Source organism: Spermophilus citellus, assembly GCF_964194105.1.
Source record: "Spermophilus citellus genome assembly, chromosome: X".
Taxonomy (NCBI): domain Eukaryota; kingdom Metazoa; phylum Chordata; class Mammalia; order Rodentia; family Sciuridae; genus Spermophilus; species Spermophilus citellus.
Window position 1 is genome coordinate 30,213,664 of NC_138190.1, and position 22,387 is coordinate 30,236,050.

Sequence of the window (22,387 nt, forward strand, 5' to 3'; positions counted from 1 at the left end):
TCTCTTCAATGCATTCTGAGACAATTTTCTATTAAGCATTCTATATTATTAACCTCACTAATGAGACACATTGAATGGCTGGCTGTTTCCTAATGAAGTTGACTACTGTAACAGTTTAAAATCTTTACTGTACTATTTTGATAAGCGAGAAACAGACCTCATCATTGGGTATTGCCTAGAAAAAGACTATTCTTGATGAGAATGAAGCCTTTCTATTCCTGGGAAGAAAAGCTGCCTACAACCAAAAACTTTGAACAAAGATTAACTTTGTCCAGATAACAAAGTTATTCAAAGCCATTTCTTGATTTGGAATTTCTGGATTATGGGCACTCAGGCTAAGAAGAGTTCTCCAAGGTCATGTATTGTTACCAATATTTGAAAGCCCTTTTCAATGTCTCTTGCATTACTCCATCATGGGGAAGCATCCACTGTTTCTCATGAGAAGTTTCATGTCACATTTGGGGAATGAATGATATGTTCATTCTTTTAGATCTCTTTCATAGTTCCTATTTCTCTGTTATTCTGTAGTTTTGTAATTTATTAGATTAAAATGTCAGCATCAAGTTCTTCATCATCATTCAATATCCTTGGCATTCATTAAGCCCTATGTATTGAAAACTAATCATTTAACCCTTATTTTCTGCCTCCTGTTCTATTATTTGCTTCCCTCTGTTTTCTCTATTCTCTCAATCTCCTATTAGAAGGATAGGGAACTATTTTACTGATCCTTCATTTTGCTCTCAATTACTTTTTGTCTTTCACCTTTCTTGTACTTTAATTTCTTATGCTTGTAGCATCCTACTTTTTCTGTAAATATTTTAATTAGTACTTATAGTTTTATTTTCCAAGCATGCTGTTTTTATTTAATTATTTCCTTTCTCCTTCCCTGATCCCTTATTCTTTTCTCCCTATCCCTTCCCCTTTTTCCTTTTCTTCCCTTCTTCTTTATGTCTTTTTCATAATACCATTCTGTTTTTGAATTATAGATACATGTTTTCTCGAGTAGCTCCTTTACAGTATGAGTGTTTTCATCAGTTTTAATTTTCATTGAGTCATATCATCTCTCCTGAGTACTTCATTCTTTTGTATTTTTAATTTGATTTTTGTTCCAGTTGTTAATGGTTTTCCTTAATTATTTCTAGTTTTGATTATCATTCATTCATATATATACATAAAAGATTTGGTTTTTGCTATAAGCAGAGGACAAGGGTTTCTCTGGCTACTCTAAATGTCTGTTTTTCCATGAAATATTTTCCCAAATTAAAAATCAGACAAAAGTTGTTAGCGAGTTGCCAATTCATGGTAATATACATACTTTACTTTAGGGTACTAAACCAGACAGAATGCGAAAGTAAGGGGGAATTTAGAACATGGACATCCACTGTAGGTGCCATAAATTTCCCAGATAGCTGGGGGTTGATTTTATTTTGAGAGATCTCCAATTTTTCCTGAAGGCAAAGACTACTTTTGTGTTCTTTACATGTTTTGTGGGATAGTATATCAATCCTGGATTTTCCATATATAGCAGTTAACCGTAATGATCACTACACCATGTGTGACTTTCTTCTTCTCTGTCAACACTAAAGTTGGAGACTGTGTTTTGTTCCTCTAGAAAAAGGGTTTATTATTTCCCCTGTAGCATACTGCTATACAGTGTATCAATTCTATTGATCCCTCAATTCAGTTCTATCCATTCTCTAATAGATACCCTTCAAATTTTCTGGTATACTCATGGTCTCTTTCCCAATTTCAATGTCATTATAGGCTTATTCCCTTTCTCCATTTTTTCTGACATGTTAGAAATATTTTGAGAAAGAGAGAAGATGAGTGCATGTGTTCAATTTATTTTTCCTGAACAGGGAGTTGCCCGCCCTTCTCAAACATTTCTGTTTCACTCTTCCTATTATCTTCTTTTACTCCCATCATAATAACTCATTATTTTAGTTATTGCTTTCATTACTATAATCTAATGATCCATGCACCATTAAATTTACTTTGCAATGTCTGTCTTATTTTCTTCCTTTTAAATATTTTGTGATGAGTTTACTACTAATAATGGGGGGGGGGCTAAAAACTCCGACATAATGATTAATATAGATTAGGCAAGGAACATTATATATGTTTCATGGGTATTAAATTTATTCTTTTTTTAAAAAATTGCTCTTTATAGTTATACATGACAGTAGAGTATATTTTGACATATCATATATAAATGGAGTATAACTTCCCATTTTCGTGGTTGTACATGATGTGAAGTTACACTGGTTGTGTATTCATACATGAGCACTGGAAACTTATGTCCAATGCGTTCTACTGTTTTTTCCCATTCCCCTTCCCCCAATTATACTCTTTTCAATATGGTGAGCCTCTCCTTCGCTCACCCCCACACCCCCAGCCTATTGTGAGTCAGCATCCACATATCAGAGAGAACATTCAGCCTTTGGTTATTTGGGATTGGCTTGTTTCACTTAGCATAATAGTCTCCAGTTCCATCCATTTATGGCAAATGCCATAATTTCATTCTTTATAGCTGAATAACATTCCATTGTGTATATGTACCACATTTTCTTTAGCCATTCATCTGTTGAAGGGCACCTAGGTTGGTTCCATAGTTTATCTATTGTGAATTGAGCTGCTGTATACATTGAAGTGGCTGTGTCATTATAGTATGCTGATTTTAAGTCCTTTGAATATATACCAAGGAGTGTGATAACTAAATCAAATAGTGGTTCCATTCCAAGTTTTCTGATGAATATCTACTGCTTTCCAGAGTGTCTGCACCAATTTGCAGTCCCAACAGCAATGTATGAGTGTACCTTTCTCCCCTCATCCTCACCAATATTTATTATTCCTTGTATTCTTTTTTTTTTAGATAGAGTGAGAGAGGAGAGAGAGAGAGATTTTTTTTTAATATTTATTTTTTAGTTATCGGCGAACACAACATCCTTGTTTGTATGTGGTGCTGAGGATCGAACCCGGGCCGCATGCATGCCAGGCAAGCGCGCTACCGCTTGAGCCACATCCCCATCCCTATTCCTTGTATTCTTGATAATTGTCTTTCTGACTGGAGTGAGAGGAAACCTCAGTGTGGTTTTAATTTGCATTTCTCTAATTATTGGAGGTGTTCAAAATGTTTTCTTATATTTGTTGACCATTTCTATTTCAACTTCTGTGAAGTGCTTGTTCAGTTCTTTGCCAATTTATTGATTGGATTATTTTTGGGGGGTTTTTTTTTTTTTTTAGTTCTTTCTATATCTTGGAGGTTAATGTTCTATCTGAGGTATAGGTAGCAAAGATTTTCTCCCATTCTGTTGTGTCTCTCTTCATATTCTTAATTGTTTCCTTTGCTGTAAAGAAGCTTTTTAGTTTGATGCCATCCCATTTATTGATTCTTGATTTTACTTTTTGCCCTTTAGGAGTCTTACTGAGGAAGTTAGTTCCTAAACTGACATAATGGAGAGTTGGGCCTGCTTTTTCTTCTAGTATGTGCAGGGTCTCTGGTCTAATGCCAAGGTCCTTGATCCACCTTGAGTTGAGTTTTGTGCTGGGTGAAAGATGAGGGTTCAGTTTCATTCTACTATGCAAGGATTTCTAGTTTTCCTAGCACCATTTGAAGAGGCTGTCTTTTCTCCAGTGTGTTTTTGGTGCCTTTGTATAGTATGAGATAATTGTCTTTATGTGGGTTTGTCTACTCTATCTTCTATTCTGTTCTATTAGTGTTCATGTCTGTTTTGGTGCCAATACCATGCCATTTTTGTTACCACAGCTCTGTAGTATAATTTAAGGTCTGGTATTGTAATGCCTCTTGCTTCACTTTTCTTTCTGAGGATTACTGTAACTATTCTGGGCCTCGTATTTTTCCAAATGAATTTGATGACAGCTTTTTCTTTTTTCTTTTTTTTAATATTTATTTTTTAGTTTTAGGTGGACACAATATCTTTATTTTATTTTTATGTGGTGCTGAGAATCAAACTCAGTGCCTCACACATGCTAGGTGAGCACACTACCACTTGAGCCACATCCCCAGCCCAGCTTTTTCTTTTTATGAAGAATATCATTGATATTTTAATAGGAATTGCATTAAATCTGTATAGTGCTTTTGTGAGTATGGTAATTTTGACAATATTAATTCTGCCTATGCATGAACATGGGAGATATTTCCACATTCTAAGGTCTTCTTTAATTTCTTTCCTTAGTGTTCTGTAGTTTTCATTGTAGAAGTCTTTCACCTCTTTTGTTTGATTGATTCTCAAATATTTATTTTTTATTTTAATTTTTTCAGGTTACATAGTCATTAAGAGAAGATGGCTTTTTTAAAAATTTTATTTTATTTTTTTAAATACACAACAGCAGAATGCATTACAATTCTTATTACACATATAGAGCACAATTTTTCATATCTTTATATATAAAGTGTGTTCACGTCAATTCATGTCTTTATACATGTACTTTTTTTTGCATTAGAATTCTTATTACACATATATACCACAATTTTTCCTATCTCTGTATACAAAGTAGATTGACACCCAATTCATGTCTTCATACATGTACGTTGGATAATGATGTCCCTCAAATTCCTCCATCCTTGCTAATTCCCTACCCCTTCCCTTCCCCTCCCACCCCTCTTCACTATCTATAATTCATCGATTTCTCCCATGCTTCCCCTCCCTACCCCACTATGAGTCAGCCTTCTCATATCAGGGAGAAAACATTCAGCATTTATTTTTTGGGGGTTGACTAACTTCACTTAGCATTATCTTCTCTAAAGCCATCCATTTACATGCAAATGCCATGATTTTATTCTCTTTTATTGCTGAGTAAAATTCCATTGTGTATATATGCCACATTTTTTTATCCATTCATCCACTGAAGGTCATATAGGTTGGCTCCACAGTTTAGCTATTGTGCTGCTATAAACATTGATGTGGCTGTGTCCCTGTAGTATGCTGTTTTTAAGTCCTTTGGGTATAGTCCAAGGAGAGGGATAGCTGGGTCAAATGGTCATTCCATTCCCAGATTTCCAAGTAATCTCCATACTGCTTTCCATATTGGCTGTACCAATTTGCAGTCCCACCAGCAATGTATAAGTGTCCCTTTTCCCCCACATCCTCACCAACACTTATTGTTGTTCGTCTTTATAATAGCTGCCATTCTGACTGGAGTGAGATGTAATCTTAGAGTAGTTTTGATTTGCATTTCTCTGATTGCTAGAGATGATGAGCATTTTTTCATTTATTTGTTGATTGACTATATATCCTCTTCTGAGAAGTGTCTGTTCTGGTCCTTGGCCCATTTGTGATTGGGTTATTTGTTTTTTTGGTGTTTAGCTTTTTGAGTTCTTTATATACCCTAGAGATTAGTGCTCTATCTAATGTGTAAGGGATAAAAATTTGCCCCCAGGATAGGCTCTCTGTTCACCTCACAGATTGTTTCTTTTGCTTTTTTATCACATATGCTGGTATTGAATTCTCTCTCTCCTTCTCTTTGTTAGCATGGCTAAGGGTCTGTCAATTTTATTTATTTTTTCAAAGAACCAACTTTTAGTTTTCTTAATTTTTTCAATTGTTTCTTTTGTTTCAATTTCATTGATTTCAGCTCTAATTTTAATTATTTCTTGCCTTCTACTGCTTTTACTGCTGATTTTTTCTTCTTTTTCTAGGTCATTGAGATGTAGTGTGAAGTCATTTGTTAAATTTTTTCTTCTTTTAAGGAATGAACTCCATGAAATGAATTTTCCTTTTAGTAATGCTTTCATAGTGTCCCAGAGATTTTGATAGGTTGTGTCTATGTTCTCATTTACCACTAAGAAGTTTTTAATTTCCTCTTTGATATCTTCTGTGACCCATTGTTCATTTAGTAGCATATTGTTTAGTCTTCAGGTGATGGAGAAATTTTTATTTTTTATTTTGTCGTTGATTTCCAATTTCATTCCATTATGATCTGATAAAATGCATGGTAGTATCTCTACTTCTTTGTATTTGCTAAGAGTTGCTTTGTGGCATAGTATATGGTCTATTTTAGAGAAGGATCTATGTACAGCTGCGAAGAAAGTGTATCTACTTGATGCAGTTTGAAATGTTCTATATATGTCAGTTAAGTCTAAGTTATTGATTGTGTTATTGAGTTCAATAGTTTCTTTATTCAACTTTTGTTTGGAAGATCTATGCAGTGGTGAGAGAGGTGTGTTAAAGTCACCCAAGATTTTTGTGTTGTGGTCAATTTGACTCTTGAACTTGAGAAGAGTTTGTTTGATGAACATAGCTGCACCACTGTTTGGGGCATATGTATTTATGATTGCTATGTCTTGTTGGTGTATGGTTCCCTTGTGCAGTATGTAATTTCCGTCTTTATCTTTTTTGTTTAACCTTGGCTTGACATCTTACTTTATTTGATATGAGTATGGAAACCCCTGCTTGCTTCCACAGTCTGTGTGAGTGGTATGATTTTTGCCAACCTTTCACCTTCAGTGTGTGTATGTCTTTTCCTATGAGAGAAGTCTCTTGGAGGCAGCATATTGTTGGGTCTTTTTTTAAATCCAATCTACTAGTCTATGTCTTTTGATTGGTGAGTTTAGGCCATTAACATTCAGGGTTATTATTGAAACATGATTTGTATTCCCAGCCATTTTTTGTTTATTTTTGGCATTTAACATGACTTGGTTTCTCCTCTGATTAGATTTTCCTTTAGTGTAATCCCTCCCTCTGCTGATTTTCCTCATTGTTTTTCATTTCCTCTTCTTTGAATATTTTGCTGAGGATGTTCTGAAGTGCAGGCTTTCTAGTTGTAAATTCTTTTAACTTTTGTTTATTGTGGAAGGTATCATCATCAAATCTAAAACTTGGTTTTGCTGGATATAAGATTCTTGGTTGGCATCCATGTTCTTTCAGAGCTTGGTATTTGTTGTTCCACAATCTCCTGGCTGTGAGGGTCTGGATTGAAAAATCTGCTAAGATACGAATTGGTCTCCCCTTATATGTGATCTGATTCCTCTCTCTTGTGGCTTTTAAGATCCTTATTCTGTATGCTAGGCATTTTCATTATAATGTGCCTTGGTGTAAATCTGTTGTAATTTTGTACATTTGATGTTCTGTAAGCCTCTTGTATTTGGTTTTCCAATTCGTTCTCCATGCTTGGTAAATTTTCTGACATTATCTTATTGAATAGATTGTGCATTCCTTTGGTTTGAAATTCTGTGTCTTCCTCTATCCCAATGACTCTTAAATTTGATCTTTGTATGCTGTCCCATATTTCTTGAATGTTCTGCGTGTGGTTTCTTATCATTTTCACTGTGTGGTGTATGTTCTTTTCAAGATGATTTATTTGATCTTCATTGTCTGATGTCCTATGTTCTAAGTGGTCTACTTTGTTGGTGATGCTTTCATTTGAGTTTTTAATTTGGTTTATTATTTCATTTCAAGGATTTCTGTTTTTTTTTTCTTTTTTTTGTAGAACCTCTATCTCCCTGTTGAGGTGATCTTTTGCTTCTTGGATTTGTTTATGTAGCTCCCTGTCAAAGTGATCTTTAACTGCCTGTATTTGTTCTCCTATTTCTTCTTTGACATCCCAAAATATTTTAACCATGAATATCCTGAAAACTTTCTGTAATTTTTTTCTGCTGTAGCTGCTAATGCTTCTAATGATGTGTTGTCGTGATTTGTTTGTGATATTTTCTTCCCTTTTCTTTTCATGTTGCTTGTGTGTCTTCCTTTCTAGCTCTGTGCATCTGGTGTGTTATTGTTTTTACCCTAGAGATTTGTAGTGCTCTTGTAGGGTTCCAAGATCGCTCCTTTGTTGGGAAGGACAATGTTAACAGATCCCAATATCAGCAATACATCACCTATGAACAAATTGTTGTTATTAAGACATATATAGATTAGTCTCAATGTCCAGAAATGTTGGATTCAATTATTATTTAAAATATAATCAGTAGTTTCATAAAAAGGTTTATAGTTTCTGGCAGTGGACATTGAACTGGGGGTCAGGCGTAGAACAATATACTGAAGGGAAAAGATGAGAGGGTATAGAGTTAATGTATCTTAGGAAATGTGAATGAGAAATCTACTGAAGAGGTTTAGTAGCAGGAGAATAGATAAGAAGTAATTTGAGGTAGACAATTATGTGGCAAGACAGTAGAGTACATAAAACAAACACACATGTATTTATAAAAATACAGGATATAAAAATAGTACAATTTGGTGGGTGAAGGAAGATGAAAGAGAAAAAAAAAGGAAAGAAAGAATGAAAGAAAAAGAGAAGAGAAATTAAAAAAAGAAAAAAAGGGACTTATGCAATTCAGGTGATTCAGTCCTCAAAGTCCTATTTCACGCAAGGTTCTTGGTTTTCCATATGTTGGGGATGTGAGGGCTGGAGGATAGAAGGGTAGAAGAGAAAGAAAAGAAGAAAAAAAAATACTCTTTAGAGATCTGTTTCTTTGTCTTCTCATCCAGTAGGTAGGGTTGTCTCATCCAGTAGGTGTCTCTGCCTTCAGGATGCTATAGGTAACCAGGGTGTGAAGACTGGACTTGGTGTGGAGTGTCTGGAAGCAGGGCATGCAGCCCACAAGTCCCAGTAGGGAAATAGTGCCTCACGGGTCTTTCTTTGTGACCACTCATCTGACTTGTGCCCCCGGTATCATCTCCCTCTCTTGCCTGGAGATTTCCCAGATCCTAGTCTCTCTGTTATGCTCCGGACTTTAGTCTTCTCCCCTCTCTTACTTATCAGGTCCTAACTGCGGGACCTGTCACCCCCAGGCTCACTCCATGTGGGCAGCACCCTGTTCACACTCCAGTCCTGTCCAACTTAGAGCTATTTTTGTGTTGGGTGGTCACTGTGTTGAATTACCATAGCTGGAGGTGGGGGGGGGCTGGAAATCAGGTACCTGCTCAAATGGTGATCCGGTCTGATAGCCAGGCCCACCTAAAAAATGGCGAGGAAGGTTTTCTAAGATGGAGTCGGTCTGCCTCCAGTGCCAAGGTGTCTGGTGATGTGGGGGGTGCTGGGCCATGGCCTTGTGCTATGGATAGGCAGCATCCGGGTGACCTGCATGGGAGCGGTGAGCAGTCTGGAGTTCTGTAGAAGTAGGTATTTCCGCTAAGCCATTTGTGAGCCATGTGTGAGCTAGAACTGCGGGCTTTGGGGCTAGAGTCTGGAGACCTACTCGTGCCCAGAGGCTCTGATTTCTGCCCTGGTGGTTGCAGCGCTGGTGATTTCTGTGAAAATTCACTGTTTAGGGGTCTTCCCACACTCTCTGAGATGCTGTACCCTGTCTAGGCAAAACTCTGTGGAGAAGCTGCTCATCTGTTCTCCTAGTTTCATGCCACAGAGCAGCCAGAAACAGGGCTTCTTCTATTCTGCCATCTTCCTCCCTCCCTCCAAGATGGAATTTTTAAAGTGTCCCCTGGATGTTGCAAGTAGGCCCTGAGTTACGTCCAAGAAGTCAGAAGAAGAGCATAAGACAGCTAAATGTCTGAATTTGGGAACTAGGAAGAGAAGGGAAGAAAAGAGAAAGAGGTGGGAATAGGTAGGGAGGTGGAATTGATGAGGAGGAGAGGTCTGTGGGAATTCTCTTATTTTATTTTTTGAGGCTGTTGTGAATGGGATAGTTTTTCTAATTTCTCTTTCAGTTGATTCATCATTGTTATATAGGAACATAGTTGATTTATAGGTGTTAATTTTACATCCTGCTACTTTGCTGAATTCATTTATGAGTTCAAGAAGCTTTTTGGTGCAGTTTTTGGGTCTTCTAAATATAGAATCATGTTGTTGAGATTAGGGATAGTTTGAGTTCTTCTTTAACTATTCAGATCCATTTAATCTCTTTCTTTTGTCTAATTGCTATGGACTAGGACTTCAAGAAAATCAGTGACCAGTCTATTGGGTCTAAAATGAGAGTTTGACTAAATTAAACAAGATTAATTTCAATTCCAAGTTTATACCAACAGCTGGAGTTTCAGCACATTTAAAAGTCACATAGAACTTAAATGGAAAACTAAGTGTACATAAATACTTGGTCTGGAAATAATAAAAAGTTTCCATTAGCAAAGGCTCTCCACAACATACATTACAACAATCTAAAATGTTATAAACACAAAACAATGTGATATTGATGTGAATTACAGAAATATTAAGATTAATAATAGCTAAATTATAGGAAAATGACTTTACAAACTTGGAATATGAATGAACTTCTTAAAAAATATTTCTTTTTTTATTAGTTGTTCACAACATTACAAAGCTCTTGACATATCATATTTCATACATTAGATTGAAGTGGGTTATGAACCCCCAATTTTACCCCAAATGCAGATTGCAGAATCACGTCAGTTACACATCCACAATTTTACATAATGCCCTATTCGTAATTGTTGTATTCTGCTACCTTTCCTATCCCCTACTGTCCCCCCCCTTCCCTCACATCTTCTCTCTCTACCCCATCTACTGTAATTCATTTCTCTCCTTGTTTATTTTCCCATTCCCCTCACAACCTCTTATATGTAATTTTGTATAGCAATGAGGGTCTCCCTTCATTTCCATGCAATTTCCCTTTTCTCTCCCTTTCCCTCCCATCTCATGTCTCTGTTTAATGTTAATCTTTTCTTCCTGCTCTTCCTCCCTGCTCTGTTCATAGTTGCTCTCATTATATCAAAGAAGACATTTGGTTTTTGTTTTTTAGGGATTGGCTAGCTTCACTAAGCATAATCTGCTCTAGTGCCATCCATTTCCCTGCAAATTCTATGATTTTGTCATTTTTTATTGCTTCATAGTACTCCATTGTGTATAGATGCCACATTTTTTTTATCCATTCATCTATTGAAGGGCATCTGGGTTGGTTCCACAGTCTAGATATTGTGAATTGTGCTGCTATGAACAACGATGTGGCAGTATCCCTGTAGCAAGCTCTTTTAAGGTCTTCAGGGAATAGTCCGAGAAGGGCAATAGCAGGATCAAATGGTGGTTCCATTCCCATCTTTCCCAGGAATCTCCAAACTGCTTTCCAAATTGGCCGCACCAATTTGCAGTCCCACCAGCAATGTACAAGTGTACCCTTTCTCCACATCCTCGCCAGCACTTGTTGTTGTTTGACTTCATAGTGGCTGCCAATCTTACTGGAGTGAGATGGTATCTTAGGGTGGTTTTGATTTGTATTTCTCTGACTGCTAGAGATGGTGAGCATTTTTTCATGCACTTGTTGATTGATTGTATGTCCTCCTCTGAGAAGTGTCTGTTCAGGTCCTTGGCCCATTTGTTGATTGGGTTATTTGTTATCTTATTGTCTAATTTTTTGAGTTCTTTGTATACTCTGGATATTAGGGCTCTATCTGAAGTGTGAGGAGTAAAAATTAGTTCCCAGGATGTAGGCTCCCTATTTACCTCTCTTATTGTTTCTCTTGCTGAGAAAAAACTTTTAAGTTTAATTAAGTCCCATTTGTTGATTCTTGTTATTAACTCTTGTGCTATGGGTGTCCTATTAAGGAATTTTGAGCCCGACCCCACAATATGTAGATCGGAGCCAACTTTTTCTTCTATCAGACGCAGAGTCTCTGATTTGATATCAAGCTCCTTGATCTATTTTGAGTTAACTTTTGTGCATGGCGAGAGAAAGGGATTCAGTTTCATTTTGTTGCATATGGATTTCCAGTTTTCCCAACACCATTTGTTGAAGATGCTATCCTTCCTCCATTGCATGCTTTTAGCCCCTTTATCAAATATAAGATAGTTGTAACTTTGTGGATTAGTCTCTGTGTCCTCTATTCTATACCATTGGTCCACCCGCCTGTTTTGGTACCAGTACCATGCTGTTTTTGTCACTATTGCTCTGCAATATAGTTTGAAATCTGGTATCGCTATACCGCCTGATTCACACTTCCTGCTTAGAATTGCTTTTGCTATTCTAGGTCTTTTATTTTTCCATATGAATTTCATGATTGCTTTATCTATTTCTACAAGAAATGCCGTTGGGATTTTGATTGGCATCGCATTAAACCTATAGAGAACTTTTGGTAATATCGCCATTTTGATGATGTTAGTTCTGCCTATCCATGAACAGGGTATATTTTTCCATCTTCTAAGATCTTCTTCTACTTCTCTCTTTAGGGTTCTGTAGTTTTCATTGTATAAATCTTTCACCTCTTTTGTTAGGTTGATTCCCAAGTATTTTATTTTTTTTGAGGATATTGTGAATGGAGTGTTTTTCCTCATTTCCATTTCAGAAGTTTTGTCGCTGATATACAGAAATGCCTTTGATTTATGTGTGTTGATTTTATATCCTGCCACTTTGCTGAATTCATTTATTAGTTCTAGTAGTTTCTTTGTAGACCCTTTTGGGTCTTCTAGGTATAGAATCATGTCATCTGCAAATAGTGATAATTTAAGTTCTTCTTTTCCAATTTTTATGCCTTTAATTTCTTTCGTCTAATACTTTTTTCTCAGCGGCACATGGATCCTTCTCAAAAATAGAGCATATATTATGCCATAGGGCAACCCTCAGTAAATATAAAGGGGTGGAGATAATACCATGCATTTTATCTGATCATAATGGAATGATACTGGAAATCAATGATAAAAGAAGGAAGGAAAAATCCTACATCACATGGAAAATGAACAATATGTTACTGAATGATCAATGGGTTACAGAAGACACAAAGGAGGAAATCAAAAAATTCTTAGAGATAAATGAAAATACAGACACAACATATCGGAATCTATGGGACACAATGAAAGCAGTTTTAAGAGGAAAATTCATCGCCTGGTGGTCATTCCTCAAAAAAAGAAAAAAACAACAAATAAATGAGCTCACACTTCATCTCAAAGCCCTAGAAAAGGAAGAGCAAAACAACAGCAAATGTAGCAGAAGGCAAGAAATAATTAAAATCAGAGCGGAAATCAATGAAATTGAAACAAAAGAAACTATTGAAAAAATTAACAAAACTAAAAGTTGGTTCTTCGAAAAAATAAATAAGATTGACAGACCTTTAGCCATGCTAACGAAGAGAAGAAGAGAGAGAACTCAAATTACTAACATGCGTGATGAAAAAAGCAATATCACAACAGATGCTACAGAAATACAGAAGACAATTAGAAATTATTTTGAAAACCTATATTCCAATAAAATAGAAGATAGTGAAGACATCGATAAATTTCTTAAGTCATATGATTTTCCCAGACTGAGTCAGGAGGATACACACAATTTGAACAGACCAATATCAATGGATGAAATTGAAGAAGCCATCAAAAGACTACCAACCAAGAAAAGCCCAGGACCGGATGGGTATACAGCAGAGTTTTACAAAACCTTTAAAGAAGAATTAATACCAATACTTTTCAAGTTATTTCAGGAAATAGAAAAAGAGGGAGCTGTTCCAAATTCATTCTATGAGGCCAACATCACCCTGATTCCGAAACCAGACAAAGACACCTCAAAGAAAGAAAACTACAGACCAATATCTCTAATGAACCTAGATGCAAAAATCCTCAATAAAATTCTGGCGAATTGAATACAAAACACATCAAAAAAATTGTGCACCATGATCAAGTAGGATTCATCCCTGGGATGCAAGGATGGTTCAACATACGGAAATCAATAAATGTTATTCACCACATCAATAGACTTAAAGATAAGAACCATATGATCATCTCGATAGATGCAGAGAAAGCATTCGACAAAGTACAGCATCCCTTTATGTTCAAAACATTAGAAAAACTAGGGATAACAGGAACTTACCTTGACATTGTAAAAGCTATATATGCTAAGCCTCAGGCTAGCATCATTCTGAATGGACAAAAGTTGAAGGCATTCCCTCTAAAATCCGGAACAAGACAGGGATGCCCTCTATCACCACTTCTATTCAATATAGTTCTCAAATATTTACCTTAATGGTTATTTTGTCTTTCTCTTACTTATGCATAACAATATCATCCTTTGTTATTTTTGAAACCTTTGTGTGTATGTGTGTGCATGTGCACGTTTATGTTTTGTCTTTTACATTTGATGTTTGATTCTCCTTGAATTTACTTTTTTGTAGATATGAGAAAAAGCTCATGAGATATTATATTTTTCCCTATTTTTTCAATACCAATCTTCTCCATTCCTCTTACAGTGTTTTCCCAAATGACTACATACTATTTTGGGTTTTATCCAATTGATTCAATGCCATTATGGAAAATAGCATTCTTCTATTCCTTGTCTGCTCTATAATGTTTCTTTTCTCCTAAGTCAAGTATCCATATTTTTGAGAATTTGTGTGGTTTTATCCTTTGATGCATTTTTATTGTGTTGCTTCAAAACCAAATTGGCTTAAGTACTATTATTTTATAGTTCTTGATATGTAGTAGTATAAGCACTCAAAGTTTGTGGCTTTTCTCTAGTGTTTTCTTGTATCTTCCATTTTCATTTCTACATAAGTGTTAGGATCACTTATAAATTTCCACCAAAAATTACCTTTATGATATTTTGATTATGATTCATCTTTAATCAAATTAGAAAAAAAATTGACATCTTTACAATATTCCTCCTCTTATTAAGGTCTTTTCAAGTTCATCTTAGTGGTGTTTCATAGTTTTCTGTGTACAACTTTTGCACATATTTTGGTAGATTTTTCCCTGGATATTTAACATCGTTTGGAGGTATTATTAATGGTATTTATCAATTTGATTTTCTATATTTTTATATGCTATCTAAAAATAAAGTTGATTATTGCATGCAGTTATTTATCAGACTAATTTGTTGATAGGGCAATTTACTAATTCTATTTTTAATTGGATTTGGGGGGATAATTTTGAATAATATGTTATCTGTAAATACCATATAACTGTTTTTCTCCCTTTCCAATCATTACATGTTTAATTTTTTTTGCCTTATTATCTTTGCATGGGTCTTCAATTAAATATAGAATAGCATGCAATGTGTTGTTCAGTTTTATGGGAAAACCTTCCAACATTTATCATTGGGTACAAGATTTGCTCGATGTTTCTTATAGAAAATTTGATCAGGTTTTGAAGTTTATTTTTATTTCTAGCACTTACGTGTTTTCAAGTTGAACAGATATTTAATTTTTAAGCAATAGATTTCCTTCTAACTTTGGCCTAATCAACATATTTTTCATTTTCAAAGTGATTTATTTTACAAATATTATTTAGAAGTTTACATGAGGCCATTATACTGTTGCTATTCAATGTAGTTTCATTAAGGTCAAAGATAATCCCCTTTGAATTTTTTTGACATTTCTTTATTGGCCAGCATTTAATTAGTTTTTATAAGAATTTCAGCTTGAACATATTGTGTATTTTGTATGTGTCAAATGTTATTTTCCATTGAATTATATTAAACCATGTTTGCTTATTGTGCTTTTCAAGTCATATGTGTTTATTGATTCTTGTTTACAAAGAATTGTTTACAAATTACTACACTAAATTTTTAAAATTTTTACTTATATTTGTATACTCTAACAATTTAGTCAATTTTACTTCATACATTGTTGAGGTTGTTACCACGAGCCTTCACTTGTGCAATTATAATATCTTCATGGCATATTGAAACTTTTATGCCTATGAAATTACTTTTATACCTGGTGATGCTCTATGTCCTAAGTGCTACTTTGCTTCCATGATTACAGGTATATTCATTTTCTTCTAGTTAATATATATAGCACATTTTTATTTTAACTGATATAAAAAGCATGAAAGTAGTACATATTAGTAGGTACCATGTAATGTTTGATACATGTATACATGGTGTAATGCTTAAATAAGGTAAAATTTATATACTCAAACACTTATCATTTTTTGTGTTTAATACTTTTCAAATAATTTCTTCTAGCTTTTTGAAATATATGGTAAAAAATTGTTATTTATTGTCACCATACCATACAGTGGTACCTTGGAGCTTCTTGCTCTTTTCCAACTGTAATTAGTACCCATTGTTGAATCTTTCCTCATTCCTCCACCCCACTTTCCCTGGCCTCTGGTGACCACTATCTACTCTCAACTTCTATGAGATCAGCATTTTTAGATTTCACATTTAAAGTGAGATCATACAGTATTTGTTTTTCTGTGCCTGACTTATTTCACTTAATGTAATTATCTCCAATTATATTCATGTTGCTGCAAATGACATTTTATGCCAGAATAGATTCTTCATTTTATGCCAGAATAGATTGTGTATATGCACCGCAATTTCATTATCCATTCATCAGTTGATGGACATTTTGGTTGTTTCCATTTCCTGACTATTGTAAATAGTGCTGCAAAGAACATGGGAGTATCGATATCTCCTCAACATCACTTCCATTTCTTTAGATATGTATCCAGGAGTAGGATTAACCTATATTTCAGTGCATTAACTCTCTATTTACATGATCTAATCTGCTATTCAACTTGTCCATTGATTTCTCAACTTTATTAATAGCATTTTTTATTTCTAAATTTTATCCTTGGTTAATTTTTAGGTAATTTATAGCTCAATTAAATTCTCAATCTGGAACATAGTACATATAGTTAATTTTAAATCTGTGTTTTGCACTTATAATATCTAGCACTTCTATGTATCTGTTTTTATTGTATATGTCTTTATTTTATGTGTGTATGTACATGTATACACAAACACACACATCTTAGTCTATGATGGTATTAATTTTCCCTAGAAAGTATGTTTCTTTGGTGGTAATTGCCAGGATACACTAGCTTTAGTCTACTGAATACTTTCAAGGAAGCTGAGGATCAGAAAAATCAAGTAACAAGTAACAAGGTTACATAGTAAGTGACAGAGCCAGATTTTGAGCTTACTAGTATTAATCTTACCGATACAATTCACTTTCTCCAATATTATGCTACATAGACCACCAAACTGTAGAACTGCTATTCAAAATGGCCCCTTGGGAACTTGCTGTTTCCCAGTCTAAGCTAGTAGTATTTTTGTGATTCCAATTTTAACAAATAATTAGACAATGTAGTATGAGACATTTGATAAATTGTAGAAAGCAAAAATAGATTGAATTTTTTTACTCCATTCAAAAATTAGAATGCATCACAACCTATAGAATAGAGTTTACAGTGTCTTGTTTAAACATGAGAGGGATATGTGGATTAATAGATCTCTGAAATTTATATTTTAAATGAGAATCCCTATTCATTAGTATCATGTTCAGACTATACCCTTCTAAGCATTGAAATACAAATATCAAGAAAAGGTGTGTAAATTATTTTTGTATATGCATGCATCATGAATGTTTGAAATCTTCCCTGGCAACCATTATAGACCTCAAGTCTATAGCATACAAAATTAGGCTTAATTACTTTAAATCACAGCTAGAAGGCAATGAATCCAGTAACCAATCCCTGTTCTCTTTCTCAAATCCAGTTTATTCACAATCAAATAATTCTGACTTGACAATTGCAATATTCAATAGTAATGTGTGTTCAAGCAAGATACTAGAAATCTCTGGGAATGTTTAAAACTCAAAGTGTGATTAACAGTAGCTGAGTGAACTATATTTTGGAATTTCTTTTCTTTTAGTTATTTGAAGTTTTTTATGTCAATTTTTTATATTTGTTCTTTTTAGATATATTTGAATGTATTTTAATATATTATACATACTTGGAATATATAAAATAGAGTGTATTTGACCTATTATACATACATGGAATGTAACTTATTCTAATTAGGAATTTCTTATGTAGTTGATTTTAATAGGATTTTATTTAGTTATTGGGAATGTTTTGTTTTATAGTGTAAAATTTCAAAACAAAATTTAACTTAAAGTCTTTTCTCTATAGGGATGTACAAAAAATACAATTTTACCCATCAACCTCATCATCCAAGAAATATGCCAGGCAGAATGATTTTACCAAATATAATAAGACTATTTATGATGTGCTGCTCCACTTGAGTGGAAGAATGCCACCTGGAATTAATTCAAGTCAATCTTTACCCATGGATAACCCTGAAAGAATAACTCAACTTTATTTGCAACATTCCTCACTTCTGGAATTTCTCAAGTAAGAACATGGATGTGCTTAATTTAAGCTTCTAATTATGGCTTGGGAGGATAGATAGATAAATAGGTAAATACATTGATAGACTGATTTTGAAATTATTTGTATTTTAACCAAATATTTATTGTTATACACCCTGTAATATACATCATAGAAAAATTCATACTAGTTAATAGAAAATAATCATTCCATAATATTTTGGATTTATAATCTAAGGCAGTCATTATCAAATTTTATTATAATTCATCCAAATCACTGGTAGAACTTGTTAAAACAATTTGCTGGCCCTTACCTATGGAGTTTATGATGTTACTTGGCATTTATAACAAGTTACAAGATAATGCTGATAGTCCTGGTCTATGACCTTATTTTTAAAATTCTGATCTATTGCACATATAAAAAAGCACTGAGCAAAAGAGGAATGAAACCAATAATCTTTGTTTCTCAGATAAGTGTTAATATATCATGGATACTGTGAACTTTTCATTTCCATTAATAAAGTCTTGGATATTAAAATAATAGGCAGGCAAAAATTTCACAAATGTTTAGTATAAACCATGGGAGAAAATACTTGTCATCATAACGTCTATGTTCCTCAACAGAGATTGAATGGCAAATGGCCAAGAAATAGAAGAGCAGCATATATTAAAAGTCTGAGAGGAGGGCTGCTGAATTTATATTGCTTCTCTTGCCTGCATTTATAGCATCCTTGTTCACTAAAATGCCCTATATCCATAGGCAGTGTCATTACTTTCATATTCTTTCATCACCAAAATACCATTGGTTACTCATAATTATTTATATTATAGTGTTAATTTATCTTGAAATACATTAATGTACTTTTGCATCTTTGTTTATAGAATCTGTCCCACAGTTGGTCAGAGATATTCATCTATCTTATCAAGGATTGGCAATGAAGGTCAAATAGATTCTTAGAGCTTGAATGCAAATGAAAGATTTGACATTCAGTTCTTTTATTTACAAATCAGGATTTTTTTGAGTCTCTAACAGTACTATGTATTGGACATAGTTCTGAACAAAATATTTTTTTTCATTTGTTAGACTCACTATCATAGTACTAGTTCAAACTGGCTTAGGCTCCTTTTGACTTGCAATAGTGCCAGTAGTTTTTAAGTCACTGAAAATGACTTTAGTTCAAGACCCATGTAGCTTGTCATGAAAGTTGCCATGATAGAACACTAGAGGGACCCACCCCACTGAAGAGGAAGAAGAGTGGCAGATGGCTGGCTCTGAAGTTATAATATGAATTACAAATATTTGACAACAGGGGAGTGACAGAGTCAGTGATGGTGACCTCTTGATCCTTGGCGGAGTTAAGAGACACCAGAAGTGATGGGGACCTCTTGATCCTTGGCGGAGTTAAGAACGCCAGGCACAGTGGCGCACACCTGTAATCCCAGGGGTCTCAGGAGGCTGAGGCAGGAAGATCGAAAGTTCAAAACCAGCCTCAGCAAAAGCGAGGCCCTAAGCAACTCAGTGAGACTCTGTCTCTAAATAAAATACAAAATAGGGCTGGGGATGGGGCTCAGTGGTCGAGTGCCCCTGAGTTCTATCCCTGGTACAAAAAAAAAAAAAAAAAAAAAAAAGACACGAGATCCCCATCTCAGACATCAGCAGCATATGATCACATGACTAATAGGTTCCCAGCAGAAAGGGCACATTTTTGAAGAGACCAAGGATTATGAAAAGCAGTAATAGACCTTTATAGGTACAGATACACAGATCCCTCTCCCCTATCTTATGTTAACCCAAATGTATAGCTAATACATGTTCCGAGAGGCTCTTATACAATCGGGGCCCTCTTTTAAAATAATAATAGATTCATGGTTTTAGAAGGTATCATGAATGTAAAGAAGCCTGGAGTTGAAGCTTTATTTACTTGGCAGTGAATTTACATTTACATCTTCCCAAATGCCATCTTGAATTAGAGATGTGATGCTGAAAATTTAAGTATTTATCAAAAGAACAGAATTACCTTAACAAAACAGTAGTGGTTATAAAACAAAAAAAGGCAAAGATATATGAAGATGAAAGTTTTCATTTCCTCTCTATTCCTCTATACATAATCTAGATGAGAGAATGAGAAATATTATATCAGTTATAGAAAAATAGCCCAACTGGAATTATGTAAATCATTTTTAACTCCACTGCCTCATCATTGGGACAGTCAATCTCACTAATTTATGAGCATCTTAAGAGCAGGAATCACATCTAATTCATCTGGTGTCTTTAAAGCCCAGAGTCAAAATGAGGTCAATGTCCACTAAATTTCTTTCTTTCTTTTGTTTTTAAGGTACATCTTTTTTAAAAAGAGCATTATAGTCATCCATAGTAGTTTGGTTCATTTTGACAAAATCATACATGCATGGAATTTAGTTCACTCCATTTCAGTCCCCATTCTCCACCCCCAAAGGCCAAGATCAAAGTTTCACCAGGTTTTATTTTCTTCAGAGAGCAGTCTGCTTACCTTGCCAAGGACCTCTTCTTACTGTATCCTCAAATATTCTTTCCTTTGTGTACATATGAATCTAGTGTTTCTGTGTGTTCAAACTTCATCTTACTATTAGGACATCAACCATATTGGTTGACGAATGTAAAAAGAAATCACTGTAATGATTTCTTTTTACATTCGTCACTTGTTTAAAGACCCTAACTTAAGTAGGAGGTGCTGGAGTTTATGGTTTTAACATGAATTTTTGGGACAGACAACTACAATACCATATATGTTGTATTATAAAAATATTATGTAATCAGATATTATATTTTATAATAGATTTCATGAGTATATTTGTAATAATCTTCTTATTTTTCTTGTAATCTGTGCCTTTATGGACTAAGTTGTGCCCATTCCAAATTCACATGTGGAACCCCTAACCCCCAATATGACTGCATTTGGAGATAAGACTTTTAAAGAAGTTATTAAGGTTAGATTATGTCATAAGGTTAGGGTGCTAATCTGGTAAGAATGGTATCTTTATAAGAAGAAGAAGAAAGTCTTTCTCTCAAAACTCTTATGTAAAGACACATTGAAAAGGTGGCCATCTATAAAGAAAATAAATTTCTGTTTTAGCTACTCTGCCTATTGTATTTAGTTAGGGAAGACCACAACAAAGATTAATATTCTTTGATATAATTTTGCTTATTTGTGATTAATAATTTTATAACATGATTCATTTTAATTAGGAAAAATAATTTTTATTTATAATTTGCATATTTTAAAACTAAAACAGAAGCATAGTATGAATAAAATGTGTCCCATATTCAAACTATAAAGTAAGACAGTATAAGAATATAAAATTACTATAACTTATTTTTTAATTCCATTGAGTTTTCAAATAAATAATTCATTCATCCAAAATAAATACATTTAGAAAAAGCAACTCACATCCCTTATAGATAACTTTAATTCCACTTGTGGTTTTTATTTTTATTATCTTTAAAAAACTTCATACCCTTTTTACTAATGTATAAGCATTATGTAATATTATGTAATATAATTGCATCAAAGAATGAATATATTTCAAGCAACAATCTAATATGTGATTCTGCAAGAGTACACTGAACTGAGCTAAAAGAACATGGTTTTTTAATCAAGTAGATGCAAGCTTTATATTCTAGGTCTTTTGTGCCAATGTGACCCTCTACAAGGTCAAAATCTGTAAAGTCAAGAATAATAATTCCCAAAGTTATATGATTAATAAAACAGTTATAAGTAGTCAAATATGCATTACATGACATGGTATATTATAATTATTGTTGATTTAAATGCAATGCAGTGTGCTCTAAGGTTGTATTCTTATATTATTCCAATATAATTAGTCATTAGTGATATTTTGAGAACTGTCTAGAGGTGATATCATTGTTGCTAAAATAGTTTTTTATTAAAAAATACTTTTCTATTAGAAATGAATATCCTATTGACATGAAAATGTCAGAGAACCAGTATTTATCAAATATGTCCTCACATTAAATAGATATGATGGGAGAAACTTTGTTGAAATTCTTATGTTTAAAATATAAAGCATACAAATTTTCTTTTGATTTTTCATTTCCTACTTTTGATCCTTAAAGATTGATCAAATGAGATAAGCCCAGTAATTCAATCAGGTAAAAATTTAAATGCATTAATTTCTGCAAGGTATTTGTGTGGTTAAAATCTAATGAAATGTAAACCAGGAGCAAAAGAAGTTTTAAATACTCATGTAAATCCTTATGATATGTATGTTTTTGAAATTAAACAATTTTGTGATAGCATTATTATACTTTATGGTATTTATGAATATTGTGTTATTTAGTTGTATTCTTCTTGGCATATCTGCCAGTAGTGTTGAAATTAACAGGAGTTGTTTCTGTTTTGACATTTTATGATGTGAAGATG

The 22,387-nt window shown here is 34.0% G+C and overlaps 1 protein-coding gene across 1 annotated transcript in view; it reads left to right on the top strand.

Annotated features, from left to right (window-relative positions):
- The window catches only part of CFAP47 (cilia and flagella associated protein 47), a gene marked incomplete at both ends in the record, with an annotated part of 427,079 nt that overhangs the window by 144,174 nt on the left and 260,518 nt on the right, over nt 1–22,387 (top strand). The window contains one exon of the mRNA XM_081278126.1: nt 17,770–17,991. Coding sequence (XP_081134252.1) covers nt 17,770–17,991 — 222 coding nt within the window. The remainder of the gene's footprint in view (nt 1–17,769; nt 17,992–22,387) is intronic.